This window comes from Dermacentor variabilis, chromosome 11 (genome assembly GCF_050947875.1).
Source record: "Dermacentor variabilis isolate Ectoservices chromosome 11, ASM5094787v1, whole genome shotgun sequence".
Taxonomy (NCBI): Eukaryota; Metazoa; Arthropoda; class Arachnida; order Ixodida; family Ixodidae; genus Dermacentor; species Dermacentor variabilis.
In genome coordinates this window covers 114,584,554-114,602,448 of record NC_134578.1, presented here as the reverse complement: position 1 = coordinate 114,602,448, position 17,895 = coordinate 114,584,554, and the positions used below count along the sequence as shown (strand labels likewise).

Below are 17,895 nucleotides of genomic sequence, written 5' to 3'. Positions count from 1 at the left end.
AAATATAAATTAGTGAATAAATGGATAATTAAACAAACGAATAAAAGATGAATGAATACATTTTTAATTATTATAGCAAAAAATGCACACTTTCTTACCTAGTACCTTGATGATGACATCCACATTATAGCTGCCAACCTTGCAGAAGGGTGCCAGGACATCAAAGTGCCACACGGCTGCTTGAGAATTCACCAGTGATGACACTGTGCTGCGGGCCAAATGAAGAACGGGACGAGAAAGGTAGCTGCAGAACTTTAGCAGAAATGACAAATGCAATTATAACAACCGGGAGCATGATTACGTCATATAGCTTTGATATGTGGGTTTGTTGCTTCATATCAGGGCGAGTTTTTTAGCTCAAAAATGACAAGGAAACAAGGAGGCACATAAGGTGCTACTCTGAGAAACAAACATCATTTCTATGACCAAGCTCAACTACCATAGCTGTCTCCGCCTATGTCAAAAACCAGGTTCACGTACGAAAACTTATAGACCCCAACAAAAGTATCCGCAGGTGTCTGCCAGACTGAGATAGTTATGTGCAAATCATAGAGAGCAAAGCTGTATCAGCGAATTTCAATACTTATGGTCTGTCTTACTGACGTCCCGGTCATATGGCGGTGCCGGCGCGCCACAATGCAGCCTGTGTTACTGGATGTTTGTTCATTGTCACCGCAGTTGTACGTACTCCTAGATTACTTCGAACGTGAAACCGGTCAAGCACGACGCGTGAAACACATATTGCGGATTTCTGGTTAACTAAAGCGCTCAGAAAGAGTTGTCTATTCCTGTGAGGCGTACGCAAGGCAACATTTATTTTAATAATTAGAATTCAAATCGAAACAAATAGCGATTCAGACGCAAGTAGGATTGCTAATTACTATTGACCACGTTGACGCACGCTGAAAGCAGGCGGCGAAAAATGGCTGAGAAACTCCATTTACGAGCTTCACTGTAAAGAACAGCATGAAAAGCAGGAGTCTGTATCAATACAACACAGCAAACTGAAACACGCGGGACATGCCTGAAACATCACTGCATACGCCGGTGCAATCCTAGCGGCGGCAGCCACATTTCGATGCAGGCGAAAAATGCGGTTTTACTTTAATTTAGGGGTACGTTGAAGAATAGCAGGTGGGCAAAGTATTGGGGGAGCCTGCCACTTCCGTGCGCCTCATAATCAGAATGCGGTTTTGCACGCAAAACTTGATAAATAATTTTATTTCTTCATTTTTGCTCTCTTTCTGTCATTGTGTTACCTCATGGATTCTTATATCATCGCGTGCGTTCGTTTCACGCTTTTAGCTTGTACTATGACAGTACCACCTCGTTATCGATTTTCTTTTAGTCACGCAACCAAGCGCCAGTAGATAACGCCTGTGCTCTATCGCCCGTTCTAGAATAGCGTGACCGTCATACCGGTTTCCATGAATGCTCCGAGATGATTGCAGCACTTACTAGGAAATACTTAGTCGTCAGCGCTGCATTGCCAAAGTTCACCGACGGATCCATAAATAACGAAACGATGTCGAATCGTTGCTTGCTGTGCTACTTGGCTCATCGCAACTTATGTAACAGCGCAAAGAAAATAAAGAAAGGACGACGATAGCGACTGAGAGGAATGAGTGCGCACATCCAAATGTTTATTAAATTGACGATGCTAGGCATATGTACATATGTGAAGCGCCAGCTGGAAAATTAGAAAGAAGGGGAGAAAGGAAACAAGAGCAACTATCAACATGAGTGGCACAAGGTGATATCACCAAGCTGCTGATCACCAATCATCCAAAAACCTTCGCTCTTCTTTCGTGAGTGTAAGTTATGGCATGCTTACACACCCATGTACGGCGCTAGCAATCTCGACAGCCTCGATTATCTCTAGGATTCACTGATCTTTGTATAGAAAAACAATCCCGCTTCTCTTGAACTCAGGCACACATGGCTTATTAGGGCAAAGCGTAGACTTGTCATCACATTTACGGCAATGTAAGCTAAGGTAGGCCTGATTATTGTCACAAATTCTTTTTGTTCTCTATAATCTTTATGCATCTGCCAGTCTGTCTAACGTATTCGCTATTCGTTGATCCAGCCCCGCCAACTGATAACGATCACTACGCGTTTCTGGGAACGCTAAACGCCAGCACCTTCGGCAAGGAGCAATGTGATGACCCATATTCACGTGCCGAGACTGAATTCCCGAAAGCGCAGATGAATTCGCCGTCAAGGACATTCAAGCGGAGCCGTTAATCTGTTTACCTCCAAAATGACGTGCCCGTGAAGAACTGCTCGTCTAATATTAACACGCATCTTCTCGTCTTGCGCAGGATTTCGCTGCAAGAAATTATAGACTAATCCCGTGACGAGCTGACAGCCGGCATTTGGGGTTCACTCGACCGTTGCGAAGAATTTCATTCATTCACTCACAAAACTTTATTAGTGTCCTGAAGCCCAGTCTTTTCAGACCGAGGCGGGACGTGTCCACTTCGGCACCGCCAGGCCGAGCCTTATGGCGTCATCGTGGACCCTCTGGACAGCCCGTAGTTGATCTTGATACGAAGAGCTTGATATCATCTTGTGCCAGTAAAGCCATTTTTCTTCGGGGTCGGCGAGAGTCGAAGATACGTATTACTAGCCACGTCTGAACGCCGATGGTGCACATTGCGTGAAATTCTGCTGGGAATGTTGGCTTCCGAGAACACTGCCCACAAGGCCGGCTGGATCCTTGCAACCCATCGAACCACCAGCCATGCTCTTCCAGCAGTGTTCGATAGACTGATTTGGCCTATTTGCCACATCGACTTCCAGGAACAACTGGAGAGTGGTCACAACTGACTAAGTGACGGGCTTCGCCGAGAAAAAAAGCCCTGCCGCCAGGAAGGATGATTTAGGTCCCAAGCTCATTCATCGGAAGCATCGAATTACGCCATGTTGTGCTGGCGGTCCTAATTACGGACAGGGCAACAACATTCACCGCAGGGCTGACCCTACCGATCCTGCGTCTCAGCCGCAAGCCTTCGCATAATACCGGCGTACCATACCCATACGAGTGGCCTTACGGAACTCCTGAACAATACCATTGCCGACATGCGCTCCGTCTTTGTCGATGTATAACACAAGCCATGGGACGAAGTGCTTCTATAGGTGGCTTTCACGACACCACAAAAGACAACGCAGCTGGGACCGTTCGATCTTTTGTACGGCCGGCAAACATGTACTATGCTGTATGCGATGCGGCCGCATGCAGACAATGACGACGCACACGCAGACGTTGCCGGCTACCTTTAAGGGGCTGATGAGGCCCACCAGCTCACTCGAATTTGTATCAAAGGGCAGCAACACACCGACGCTCGATGACACAACCTACAATGACGAGAAAAGGATTACGCGCCCGGGGACCATGCCATGCTGTGGACAGCATTTCGCCGCCGTGCTCTGAGCGAGAAGCTGCTCCGTCTCTCCCTTCGCGCCCTGCAAGCTTTCCCGACGTCTTGGGCCACTAGTTACGAAGTTGCTCCTGACGGAGTGACGCAATTCCAACGACGCCGAGGGTGCCCTGAAGTCGTCGTCCACGTGGTGCAGCTGAAGCTTTATTTATTTAGCTCCAGGAGACTCGTGGCAATTTTATTTTTTCCTATTCATTGTGTGCTTCCAATTTAATCATTTTGCTCCAACGATTTCTTTTCTCCATTCGCAAAACGTTTTCTCCAGAGATACCAAACCGAAGTACCGCTTTGGTATCACTTTTCTAGTTTTTACGCAACAATGCGGTAGGAAATAACGCATGTTTCTGAACCGTGTCGCTTTCTCTATAATGACAGGATCCGTCATATAGGTTGCGTGCATCCATTTGGACGATTGTAGCACTTTGTCAAAAATACTTGGTCGCAAGCGCTGCGTCGATAGGTGTCGTCGACGAAACGATGACACTCCATCGACGGAGGCCATTGGCGCTTGCCCTTATCGCTGCCGCCGGGTTACTCTTCGCGTTACTTTCGCGCCAAGGTTCGCCCAATAAGCGTTTACAGTTTATCGCCGAATTTCGCCTCGGTGTCTTCCTGCCTAGGCACCGTCATCACTGCATGGCAATATATTAGTCACTAAGCTCTATGACCTCCATGAAGCTGAATTTCACATCATATTTGTTCTTTTGAAATAATAATTGGGGGGGGGGCTGCACCTTTTACGATTCTGTTGTCAGGTAATTAGAATCAAAAGCGAGTGCAAGTACTATGGAGGCGAATGTAGCCTCATAAGAGCAATGTCGGCAACATCGTTTATGATTATAAACGCGCATGAACCACTTTTCTTACACTACTTCGCGTACTGCAAAGAAATGACAGTTGCACCGAACTATAATCATTTGTTGCATCAAGGCCTTGCACGTTGCTTCCGCGGCAGTTCGAACTGCGATAGCACCAGGCACGTGCCGAAAAAAATGAAATGCAAGAACACTCCTTTGCATGGATTTAGGTTCACGTTCAAGAACACCAAACGGTCCAGATGATTCTGGACCTCGAGCTGTATCGTGTACATCATAACCCATCACATCGACAGATTGCGACAAACCACACATTTTATTAGATTCTACTAGGCACGATGTACGTGTACACACAAGAGCCGAGATGCGTCCTAGTTAAGGGATTGTTTCACTTTAGCGCGACTTTCGGGACTTATCAACTGGCAGTGTTGTGTGCGAAATGGAGAATCATTGAAATAAAAATTTACCACTTGGCAATGGCTTACTTTTAATTCTGCTACGCTGTCACTGCTGACTTATTTCATCCTTGTTTCTTCGCACCACAACCTCAGAAATAAATGTTGAACCGTCCTGTAACTCATAGAAGGTATTGCATGCTGCTCAAAAACAAGTTAGATTTATTATTTTAATCAATCGCGAAGCTCTCAGAAAAATATGATGGCCATATAGCATCGCAAACTTTGTAGACACTCGCTTGCGCTCGTAAATATTTTTTTTTCGGTTTCCAGCTAATGTGTGCCTTCATTCACTGTACCGCACTCAGACACACAGCCACGAGTCATGTATGAGCACACTCCTCAGAAACTATGTTGACCAATAAGTACGTTGTTTAGATATTTACGTGACATATGTTACGTAAACAGGGGGAAGGCAGGAGATGGACGTTCAACACGATGAGCAAAACAAGAGCAAGGATAGAACAGGAGCCAACGTTTCGACAAATGGATTTTTTTTCAAGTCGACATATGCTTTCCTCGCCACGGTATATATAGGTGAGGTTCTTCTAAAGGGGTGAGGGGGTAATGCGGGTGAGTGCGGCAACGGGCGAAGGTTTGTTAACGGCGAGGGTGTGGAATTGAGAATAAAGGGCTGCTGTGCACAAGGCCTGGGACACGGCTGTCCGTCAGTCGGCGTGGCAACGGCGTCAACCCCTAACGGATTCGCTGGTGGTCGCGGGATACATGTCTCTGGAAGGGATTATGGAATATATATATATATGTACTGAAATGGCATAAATAAATCAATTAATTCATTAATAAAATGAAAAATAGGAAAGAAAGGTGGATAGAGAAGAAAGGAGAAAGTGAAACAAGGAAAAAACACTAAGAAGCCAAACTAAGTGTTGTAGCCTATTGTTTGCAATATCTTGAACTTATGAATACGGTATGATTCTGTGTATTCTCTTTCTCGTTCAGAACGGAAATTTGATTGTAATATGTGGAGTTCATGTTCGCCAAAGATATGATCTGTTTGGTTGAAATGATCGGCGACGGCTTTGGGAACCTTTTTAGCTATGCCTGCGTGATGTCCGCTTAATTTGACGTTTATTGACGGTTCCGTTTCACCGATATATTGTTTCTTCCAGAAGGAACATTCGAGCATGTAAATCACATCCGAACTTATAGAAGTAAAGCTAGTTTTGATTTCGTGTGCACATCAATTTGTGGTGATTATAATATTGTTACGTAGGAAGACGCCGACGAAAAGCTATATACAAGTATATTTACAAGGCAATACGTCGCCCTTGGCCAAAAGGCAACAGTCCGCGCTAGCCTCTAATCGTCGTCGTCGTCTTCACCCCGCTCGCCCCTTTGTCATCGGAAATACTGTTCCGTAGCAATATTATTGTCACTTTGAAGGTGCCTGCAGGTTTTGCACCTGGTTTGACAGCATGCTTTTATTGCGGGGGAATGATGTTGTCTGACTTTTTCACAAACTAACATTTATTTATGTTTCTATTGCGGTGATAGCTAACCCTTGGTACATCCAGGAACGCTTTTTTCAGACGCTCGTTACAGGATAGTATTGGGTGGTATTCTTTTAGGATGTTGTTTATGTTTGTGAGTGCGTTAGAATATTGTGTTATAAAGGCTGGCGCTCTGTCAGATTCTAGTGTAGGCTGCTTCTTAGCTCATTCCGACTGTCTCCCCAATCTTGACGCGACATCATAAGCTCTATCGAGAACAACTTGTGGATAGTTTCTTTCGGCTAGGATTGTTTCAAGGTCACTTAGGTAGTGGATATAATCCTTGTCATCGCTGCAGATTCTTCTTATTCGTTTCGCTTGACTGACAAAAATTCCTTCCTTGCAGTGTCACGGGTAATGACTGTTGTAGTGTAAACATTGCTGGCTATCCCTTGGCTTCCGGTAAAGTGTCGTTCTCAGTTTTCCGTTTCCTATGTAGACCGTTGCGTCGACGAAGTTTTGTTGACTAGGAGAGTGGTAAGGCAGCAAAATTAATACTCCGGTTAAAGCGATTGAAATGGCTAATTAAGTCGGTTAACGTGTCTGTGCCATTTTCCCATGTTATAAATATGTCGTCGATGTGTTGGGTTTTAAAGGGTACAATTTCAGCAGGTCTGTTTCAAGCTGTCCCATGAAAATTACCACCTCACGCGCTACGCTGAAACTTCAGCCCTTGCATCTGCCACAGAAAAAGACGTCGCCAGTTTTATCCTTCAAAACCTGATTTTACGCCATGGAGCACCTCGAGAGTTACTGAGCGACCGCGGTCGGGTATTCCTCTCGGACGTCATTTCAGCATTGCTAAAGCAGTGTCGCATCATTCAGCGCACTACCATGACATATCATCCTCAAACTAATCGGACGACAGAACGTTTCAAACGCACCCTTGGCGACATGTTGGCCATGTATATTTCATCTGACCACTCGAATTGGGATCGCATTCTGCCATTCGTCACCTAAGCTTGCAATACCGCCACGCAAAGTATCATTGTGTTCTCCCCTTTCTTTTTCCTTTACGGACACAAACCTTCATGTAATGTGGACACGATTTTACCTTACCGGCCGGATGCTTAGGAGTGGACGACTGTTTCTAGAGCGGCTGCTTACGCCGAAGAATGTCGCCTGCTCGCTCGTTCGTTCACATCCCAGGACCAGTGGCGCCAAAAGCATCGCCACGATTGATCCACTACGGCTACTTGCTTTGCTCCTGGCTCTCTGGTCTGGTTGTGGGTGCCCTGCACCCCTACATGCCTTTCTTCCAAGCAGCTCTCCAAGTACCACGGTCCTTATGGGGTACTGAAACAAACATCCGCGGTCAACTACCTCTTCGAGCCAATGGAAGCCCCTTCCGACCAGCGTCGTCACGGCCAGGAAATTGTCCACGTCTCCCGGCTAAAGCAGTACCATGACCCTGTGTTCTCCTACGCTTAGGTCGCCAGGATGGCTCCTCTTTCGACGGGGAGTGATTGTACTGAAGGCAGTGGGCAGTGGGCATAGTGCTTGTGAAAGTGAAGACGACGAGAATTGCTGGCTTCCCCGTTTCGCCATAGTACCGGCCTGTATAGGCCTACCGCTACAACCTAGAACTAGTGCTGCTAGGCAAACACCCCCGTTGTAGCATATGCGGGAGGAGTGGTGTTCCCACGCTAGTGCCGGAAGCTTACAGGTAGTGAATGGAATAGAATTTGAAACAAGTGAGCGTGAGAACTAACCTGAGTGACAGGTAAATTTCAGGAGCGTGCGCTTGGGGATGGATTGCAAGAGATTTAGAAACGGCTTCGATTCCTTCACTCATGGGTATGTTGGTGTAAAAGGCAGAAACATCCAAAGTGACTAGAATAGCGCGGTAGGAGAGGATTTGGTTGGGGTTGATGCCGTAGATAATTCGAAGGATTTGCGACGTGTCATGAACAAAAGATGGGAGGGTGATGGGGATGTCCGACAGGTGGTGTTTTAAGAATTTAGATAGTGACTCGGTAGGTCTGTTGTTTTTAGACGCAATAGAGTGACCTGGGATTTCTGCGGTAAATAGTGCCTCGACCGGAATTTTAGGTATGTTAAGAAGAAGATAAAAGCGGTCTGCTTTTTTGGTCTTGGTCATCAGGAAGCAATATTCAGATTGCGCGATTAGTTCCGTGGGCAGGAGCTCCGCTATTGTGATTTGCTCAGTATTGCTCTAGTCGAAGTTGGGTTAGAGTCGAGCTTGTGTAATGGGTGTGGTTGCTCAGATGTTTGGAGGCCTCATTCTTCTACTTTCTATAGGCCAGATTACGATACTGCCGCCTTTGTCTGCTGGTTTTATTAGAGCATCATTCTCTTCTGTGAGTTCTTTAAGGATTGGAGAAGAGGCTAAGAAGCATGGATATGCGACATTTGCATGTCTTGTGAACTTTAAGCAAGTTTCCGGCCTTTGACGCAGTTATTGTCGAGGGAAAACGCAGAAACAGCGGCTTGCTGCGCCGCACCAGTTTCGTTGCTGCGGTTGGAAACAAAGGCCTACGAGTCAAGCTGAGGCTAGCCGTGGAAGTGCCACCACGTGATCAAGCAAGAGTCGCCTACGAGAGTGCTGTTACAAGGGGTTCATTACCGACTCCCAGAATTTGCTGATGCACCGCAAGTTAATAGTCAAATGAACCATTTGTAAGCTTAGACCTCTTCAATTGCGCTAGAAGACAGCTGCCGGAGAGACAGCTCGCGAACAGCGAATACATACACGTGTCTCACAACTAATAAAACATCATTTCGTCCACCACGTACTCTCTCAAGCGGGAATGCTGTGTAGTCATTCAGCATCACAATTTTAACTTGCGTACGTGGCACCCACCACTATCCATCATGTTACTCCCCTTGTTTTCACGCAGGCAAATTTAAGAGGAAGCTTCAGCTCGGACCCAACTCCGACGCGACCTATTCAAATACATGTGAAACGTAAGAACGTTCTTGTCAGATAACCCCTGGACCGATTTTAATGAAATTGGCTGCAATTGCGAGAGAAAGTAAAATTTTAGTGACTGTCGGAGGCGTAATTTCGATTTAGGGTCTCAGTTTTGGTAAGAAGGTTTTCAAAAATGCGAAGGTTTGAAAAAATAGAAGCACGAAGTTTACAAATTAATAGCTCTGCATCAAGAACAGGTATCGTGGTTCTGTAAATGGCATCGATCAGATCATTGAAAGCGGACAAATTTTATATGACGTTATATATCTTACGTGAACTTGTTATGCGGCGTACAAGGGTTCTGCAAAAAATGTTGTTCAGTAACATTAAATTTCTTGAGATTAGGTGTATCATATCAACTTTGCCCGCTTTAGATGTAATATTTGATGCAATTCATAGAATTATGATATTATTTTTCGTTTCTGAGCTACAGAGTTGTAAACTTGACAGTTTCGTTTCCTGGAAATTTCCGATTTTTGCCAATTTTTACTAAAAGTTTACAACAGAAATCACAAATTCGAAACCAATAGTCACTAGATTTTAATTGTTCTTTTAAGGGCAAAAAGCTGGCCAAATAAAGTGCAGTAGTTGACGACAAAAACTAATTGTCTTTTTACATGTATTTAGACAGCAGCAGCAGAACTAAAGCTTCCTCTTAGGCGCATAAGGAAATCCATGGGCAACAGATAACCACGCTGGAAAACTCAATCGACAGGCATGCACATAAAGTAGATCAGCTTCATGTATGGGTATGAGATCCTCATCGTTCTAGAAAGCTCCCAGTTCCACTATTCGCCACTACACTGCCCCTGAAAATTTCACTACAGTGTTCTTTTTCCCTGAACGCGAAAGTATAAAAAATAACAGAATACGATACCTTATGGAAGCGCTCACGACACCTGCAAGGAAGACTCCAGCAAGCCCAGGAAATGTACTCAAGTCTTCAAGAAGGTAAAATGGGAGCAACTGCACATGCGTAAAAATAAGAAAATAAAACAAACTTTTAGACCCATCGTGTAAAACTAACACTGAATTGGCTTGTAAGATGTAGTATCTGTTGAAATCTGAACGTGCTGACAAATTGCTCTTCTGGCAAGATGCTCGACTACAAACATTAATTAGGCCTCCAAGTTTGCTGCAGAGCGGTATTGTAAGCCAGCACTGAGCACAAGGCGCTACGGTTGTTTGGGCGCACAAAGAGAATGTGCTTGTGCGGTCCGGCAGGGAGGCCACAAAATGGCACGTTAATTGAACAGGTACCTAGACTGGCAACGATTGAATTAGACAATGCGTCCAACGACGCCCTATTCCATGGCCACACATGTTACGAGGAGTTCCTGCGCTCTTGCGTTCTAGCACGTCTTTGCATAGTAAATTCAGATGTGCCTTAAAATGAGCGGTGAATTAGCTCATACACAATCGCATCATCTGCTGCTGATAACTGTTTCCTTCACTTTCATGTTTGCGTGTCACCGAGCTTTGCTGGAACGTGAAGTTTCAGCCCAAACAAATTATAGATTGGTTGCCCCTTTAAACAGGAACTCAGCGAATGACGGACGCTGCCTTGGAAACTTTTGTCCGCACCTTTGCTTCTTTCTCCGCTTTTTTTGCTTTGCATTCCTAGACCTAGACATGCGACAGGACAGATGCTTCAGACAAAATGACATGCACCGGTGGGACTGATAAAAAGACCCTAAATAGGCCTCTTTGGAATTAGATTCGAGCATAGAGCGCTCTTCTGGGAGAATAAACGAAAGTGCTGTAGTAGCCGTTAACGAAGCAAATAAATGGAGAGGAGACAGGGAGATGACCTGCACGACACGCAGGCCTGTATTTCTCCCATTGCCTCGACGATCACCCGCACACGGCGTTCCCTTTTTTGAAGCCAATTCATCACAAATAAATCGAAGACAAAGAACACGAGGCTGGATCTAAAGGTGGTACGTTTGCTTTAGCTAGCAGCACATGGCCGCAGCTCTTGCGTTCTTTGTGTTCGCTTTATCTGCCTACAATCGCTTGACCAAGCACCAACCAACAAGGGCAGCGTCAGCGAACAAAGACAAGTTATTTTAGATTACATTCCCCTGCTGCATTGTTGCATATCGTAGCTGAGGACCCACATGCTTTCATGTCAAGGCGTCCGTTTCAGTGATTATCGGTGCGCATTTCACTTTGTCCTCCAATATTTCTACCTGATGACTCATTTGTAGAGGTGGTTTTCCGCGCTCTGCGTGTCAGGGGATTGTTCCGGTTGTTCGCGCTGCTGACTGTACCCTCGACGCAGAGGCCTTCCGAGTGATGTGCTATAATCGCGGACAAGATTCTGTGGCTATGAAGGGGAAGTTAGTTTCTGCATATATGTTACCGCGCCAAGTAGTCCGGCAGCATTTAACAGTGTTTTGTTTGCTCGGAACAGACGCTGAATCTGCGCAGTTTCCCCGTGCGACGGTTTCGCGTTTGCCGATAGGCAGAAGGGAAAAGCCGCAATATAAGTAGGATTTTACATTAGGTTGTGTGTTTTGTCTTATTTAACTGTTGTGTATAAGGTGTTTATGTTTTCTCTTCCCCAGCTCTACTAACGTCGATGAAAACGAAGGACCGATTTCAGAAGCGTTCTCACTTGCGAGCGCTTTGCCTCCGCAGCTTTCTCTTCATAGCCACAGAAAGTTGTCCGCTGGCATATTATCATGCGTGTTACATCCCCTTAGGTATGGGCCTAGGGACACCTCTCAGATGAAAGGCGTACCGACCTTTGTTGCAAACTTCATGGGTTTTGTGGCTAACATCGGTGTAACACTTCGCAGTTTGTACGCACAATCTTCGCTGCAGTGCGTACGCATTGTTTTTTATGCACAGTCTGCCAAATTGGCTAGTATATGTCTGTTGCCACGAGGGAAGCGAACGCCGTAGGAAGAAGACACCTGGAAATGAAGACGCTGGGAAAAGTACGGAGGAACGCGTACAGCTCGCGGCAAAGCGACGCCATCTAGAATAAAGTCCAGAGGCGTCAAGCGAAACGGGGAAGGAGAAAAGCGGTGAAGGGTCGCGGAGGGAGCAGGGCAGGCAGAGGCGCGCTGGGTTGACCTCCTGTGGCTGTTGCTACGGGTTCAGTTTGTGCTATGGACGTACGCTGTTCGTCTCGTGATCAAGAGGGAGAGCGCCGAATGAGGAGAGCGGATCAGCGATGCAACTGGTGGCAAGCCAGGATCGAGTCGAGCTACCCCGACGTTGTCGCGAAGCGCCGGGCACCAATTGAACAAGTCTGGCAAAAGAAGCGGGCTTGGCGTGCCTAGGAGACTCTCTAGGAAAGTGCTAGGCGGCTTGCGCCAACGCGGTGTATCAGGCAATTATGGTAGAGCTGAGAAACTACTCAACAGCGTGAAGCCCGGCTGGAAGCCCATCGCATTGTCTTGCACGAAGCCGGGAAGCACAAGGCCCAGTAATATGCGCGGCTTCACGTGGGCGCCACCAAGATCTTTAAGAGGGATTTCATTGCTAACTCGTTACGGTACGTGTGATCTGTGTGTGATCGCCTCTGGCATCTGCGAGACATCGTTTCCATCAATGAGGCGTGGGTTCACGGGTTGTATCAAGACTTTCCTTAGGCTGACGTAACAGCCTTACGAGTTTGCATTGCTGCCCAGATTATGTATCAACGAGAGCCTTCCTGGTCTTCCGATATCCCCGGGAAGGACGACATGATTGTGGTGGACCGCCCGTGCTGAGTGTCATGGCTATAGCCGAGGCGGAATACAGGCTCGGGGATATACAGACTCACAGTTTAGAAATCAAAGACAGCAAACAACGAAAGGAAGTAGGGGAAGGGGAAAATGAGTAGGGTGGATAGTGCATTACAAAATTACCTGAAATATTAAAGACTGTGGATTTCCTTGCAGTGCCTTACCATGGGCACTATAACGCAATGTTATTGCAAACTTTCCTGCAATCTGCCCTTCACGATCGGTCAAAAAATTTTCGGGTCACCCCCACTTTTCCTGTCCGCCACGCGATGTCACGAAAACCGCGTATGGTATCTCATACGATATGTGCACACTTATTACGTATGGTTAGGCTTAGCACATTAAACATTTCTGATTCGACGCATTTTTTGCCATTAGCGACCTGATACCAGTCAAAAGGTTTCGGGCCACAACCAGTTCACCTGTCTGTCACGCGATGTCCAAAAACAGCCAAAAGTCACCACGTCAAAGTGACGTGCACTCATTAAAGATGCATCAACATGCCGAACAAAACTGGATTTGTTTCTGAATAGCTGTAGACTGCCCCGTTCCGAGAGGAATAGAAGATGGGTGCGCGCCGGTCGCCGAGCCACTCGCTACTCGCACCTGCGGGAGAGCAAGAATTTATTTGCGTATAATAAAACTTTTTGCGACGCCGTATAACGTTATCGAAGCCTTTAAGCAGGTAAACGAAATCGCTCCATCAACTTCTTTTTTTGCTGGTGATCCGTTTTAGCGGCATTGTTCAAGTTCCGTTACACGCTGCTGCGATTTTCGACCAGCCCCCGCAAACACAGTAAGGTGTAGCGGACCAATGGCAGACACCGGCACCACCCTCTTTATTCGGTTGTCCATGTGCACTGCGCTTGGCTCGGGCCCAGAGAAACGCTCTCCACTTGAGCGCACCCATCGCCTCTTGTCAGCCAAATATATAAGAGAAAGCTCTCAATGGAGGCAACGTTACTCGTTTGTAAAGCAAACAAAAGTTACCTCCTACAAACGAGGAGAGCGTTTGATTGGGATATCAATACAACGATGCGGGTCACCGCCCGGCACTTGCTCCGGCAGTTACGGAAATTTGACGTCAGGAGACTGGAATAAAAACACATTCATTATCATAATCATCAGCTTGGTTACGCCCACTGCAGGGCAAAGGCCTCTCCCATACTTTTCCAATTATCGCGGTCATGTACTAATGGTGCCCATGTTGTCCCTGCAAACGTCTTAATCTCATTCTCCCACCTCACTTTCTGCCGTCCCCTGCTACGCTTCCCTTCCCTTGGAATCCAGTTCGTAAGCCTTAATGACCATCGGTTATCTTCCCTCCTCATTACATGTCCTGCCCATGCCCCATTTCTTTTTCTTGATTTCAACTAGGATGTCATTAACTCGCGCTTGTTCCCTCACCCAATCTGCTCTTTTCATATCTCTTAACGTTACACCTATCGTTCTCCTTTCCATAAATCGTTGCGTCGTCCTCAATTTAAGCAGAACCCTTTTAGTAAGCCTCCAGATTCCTGCCCCGTACGTGAGTACTGGTAAGACGCAGCTGTTACGCACTTTTCTCAAGAGGTTTTATGGCAACCTGCTGCTCATGATCTGAGAATGCCTGCCAAACGGACCCCATCCCATTCTTATCCTTCTGATTATTTCAGTCTCATGATCCGGATCCGCGGTCACTACCTGCCCTAAGTATATGTGTTAGATTACCCCTTCCCGTGCCTCGCTACCTATCGTAAACTGCTGTTCTCTTCCGAGACTGTTAAACGTTACTTTAGTTTTCTGCAGATTCATTTTTAGACCCACCCTTCTGCTTTGCCTCTCCAGGTCAGTGAGCATGCATTTGAATTGGTCCCCTGAGTTACTAAGTAAGGCAATATCATAAGCGAATCGCAAGTTACTGAGGTATTAACTCATATCCCCAATTCTTCACAATCCAGGTCTCTGAATACCTCCTGTAAACACGATGTGAATACCATTGGAGAGATCGTATCTCCCTGCCTGACGCCTTTCTTTATTGGGATTTTGTTGCTTTCTTTATGGAAGACTACGGTGGCTGTAGAGCCGCTATAGATATCTTTCAGTATTGTTGTAGTCATATAGGAGGTTGTGGCCAAGTACTGCACCAGGGTGGCCAATCCTGCTCTGGTGAGAGAGTGCGTTATCCTTTCTGGTCACCGGGATCAGGCCGCACTCCAGGCCTGTTTATGCAATTTTATCAACACGCGGATCGTTTTTTTAATCCGGTCGAAAATTGCGCGGCACCGGGATTCGAACCATGGTCCTCTTGCACGCGAAGCGGATGCCCTACATCTACGCCACCGCTGCATCCATTAAAACATTAGAACATATTTACATACAGGGCCCAAGATTTCCTAATAGCACTTTGCAATTTATAAAATTCTAAGAACGGACAAAAATTATGTATAATAAAAGAAAGGTTCCTGAAAAAACTTCCACGCCTACGCATGGATGCTGTATGCTGCCCAACATCCTGGCTGTCGTGTGCCAGTTTGCCTCACATTCATATCGATATTTAATGAGTTTTGGATCACTTGATCAGTCCATGCACAGAAAAGGAAGCGACCAGCCAGTGCAGGCGATAATTTTCACGCCAATATGCTGGCATACGTCAGTGTCAGGCGGGAAACAAGCGTCAGTGGAACTGCCAGCCCATATGGAGCGAACCCAGCTTCCGTTTGGAGGTCACTTTCAAGACACAGCTACCACCCACATCATGTGTGTCTTCAAGAGCTGAGAGGCTGAGAGCGAGCGACTTTCAAAAGCGACTCCAACTGGTGCCTAATTCAATGCGACGAAGATCAGGAGCTTCTCAACAGAGTTCTTTGGACCGACGAGGCTCAGTTTTGTAGGAATTAGAATGTAAATTCGCACAACGCTTTTTATTGTTTCGATCATAATCCCCACTGGCTTCATGAGCATAAGAACAAGTTTAGGTGGTCAGCGAACGCATGGTGCGGCATTTATAACGGCTGCATTCTTCGTCCTTACTTCAGGGACGGAAACCTTACTGGAAAGATGTACTTGGAGTGCGTTTTAAAGAGCGTCGTCTCCGAGTTTGCCTCAGAGTCACCACTGGCTGCGCCGAAAAGAAAAATGTGGTTTCAGCACGATGGAGCCCCGCCGCATTGTTCTTCGCCGGCTCGTAAATTTATTGACGAGTCCTTTCCGAACCAGTGTATTGGGCGTGGGGGAAACACCGTGGCCGCCTTGGTCACCTGATTTGTCATCCTTGGATTTCTTTCTCTGGGGATATGTTAAAAATGACGTTTTTAAGACGAAACCAGCCAACCTCGAGGATATGAAGCAATGTGTGAGAATCTTCTCGACAACATTTGCAGACAGATACTTTTATCTTATGAACTCCATGACAGAGTGCCTTCATCTTTGCATCGCAATGGACGGAAAGCAATTTGAGCACATCATGTAAATATTATGTGTTGTCGTCCAAAATGATATTACTCTCGTGGAGATACCGAATAGGCCTACAACCAAATCAAAGATTGAAATAAACCATTGATGTTCATTGATATTTGTTACACGACTCAAAACTGCTAAACATAGTATGAAGTCAAGATTTCTTAATCCTAGGCCAGCACTTACTACAACTAGGATGACAGCTGATACGATACAACGTCGCGCTACAATGCGAAGCAGTTGTCAGCTACGGATCCTTCGTTTATTTTAGCTGTCAAGCCCATACCACGCAAAAATAACGCAAATAATAGAAATAAGGAATTAAGATAGAATATGATAGATAAGAACAGAATAGATAAGAATAGGAAATAAGATTTGCATGCCACAATACCGGCACCGCTAAAAATAACTTTGCACTGTCAAAAAGCGTGGCCTTGTTCTTTCAACGAAACTAGTGTAATATGAATGGAAATTAAAGGACTGCTTTTGGCGGCAACTGCACTGGCAGAGAGCCAGGCCAGCGCCCAACAGCATCTTCAAATCGACAGCTGCTTAGTTGGTAATTATTAGCCTTTGCCTTCCGCCGAGTGAGTAAGCAAAAGGTAACGCTGGCTGCTTCCTATGCTGAGCGTCGAGGCTTCCTAGCTAATGAAAATAGCACGTACATTTCGAATTGGCCGCCACAGTGATTGCATCACGTAACCAGCGGACGTTGCGTTTGCTCAAGACTTACAGCGCTCCTCAAACGCCGAGTTTCCTTTTTGAGCAGGAAAAAGTCAAGTATTCACGCGCTGCAGGGCTTTAGACAACGGCTTTTTCTTTGTTTTAAAAACTGATAAGAGATCGTCTTCTCCGGGGCTACAAACTCACGATTGACAATAACGACCAAATTTTGCTAATTAAGAAGTTGATTAGGGAAGTTTAATTAAACAGCCAACTAATTAGGCCGCCCTTAATAGCTCCTGGCGTCCGCCGCAGCTAGCAGTTTCCTTCTGAAGCGGTTCCCATTTTTTTCTCGAAGAGCCTAGTTTTAATATATTTGAAAGTGTTCGCTGAAACACCCTGTACCTGTATATAGGATGTCCAATTAACTATCATGCAAAAAGATTTTAAAAAAAGCAACGCGTTACTCAAAAAAAAAAACTGGTTCATATTGTTTCTAGTACAGTGAACTAGGCGCCAGTAATTTCTTTCGTTACTGAGATTTAATTACGCATTGTCGATTACCTAACTCGAGACGTACAATCATATTATCAAAGTGTCAATGAGGCATTTGTAGGCACAGCCAAGGGACATCTAACTGAGGTATCTTAAGCGACGTACTAACTACTTACAAATTCTTTCCGACTAATGAAGAAACACTGCGAAATATGACTAATACCACGTGACTGCGCCCCCGCCCGCATCATAAAGCAGTGCCCTCGGACAGGCTCCCTTCTGAGTTAGCCATAACTAAATGAAGGAAATAAATAAAAAATCACCGCGCAAGCACTCCGTAAAGATGGTTAACGAGCGAAGCTGAAACATGCGACTCCGGTGTTTATCACTACGTCTATTC

General features: G+C 45.9%; 1 protein-coding gene across 1 annotated transcript in view; it reads right to left on the bottom strand.

The window, feature by feature from the left end:
* The window catches only part of LOC142563440 (sodium-coupled monocarboxylate transporter 1-like), a 113,147-nt gene that overhangs the window by 69,023 nt on the left and 26,229 nt on the right, over nt 1–17,895 (bottom strand). The window contains exons 4-5 of the mRNA XM_075673994.1: nt 10,037–10,125; nt 99–208 (exon numbers count right to left, since the gene is read on the bottom strand). Coding sequence (XP_075530109.1) covers nt 99–208; nt 10,037–10,125 — 199 coding nt within the window. The remainder of the gene's footprint in view (nt 1–98; nt 209–10,036; nt 10,126–17,895) is intronic.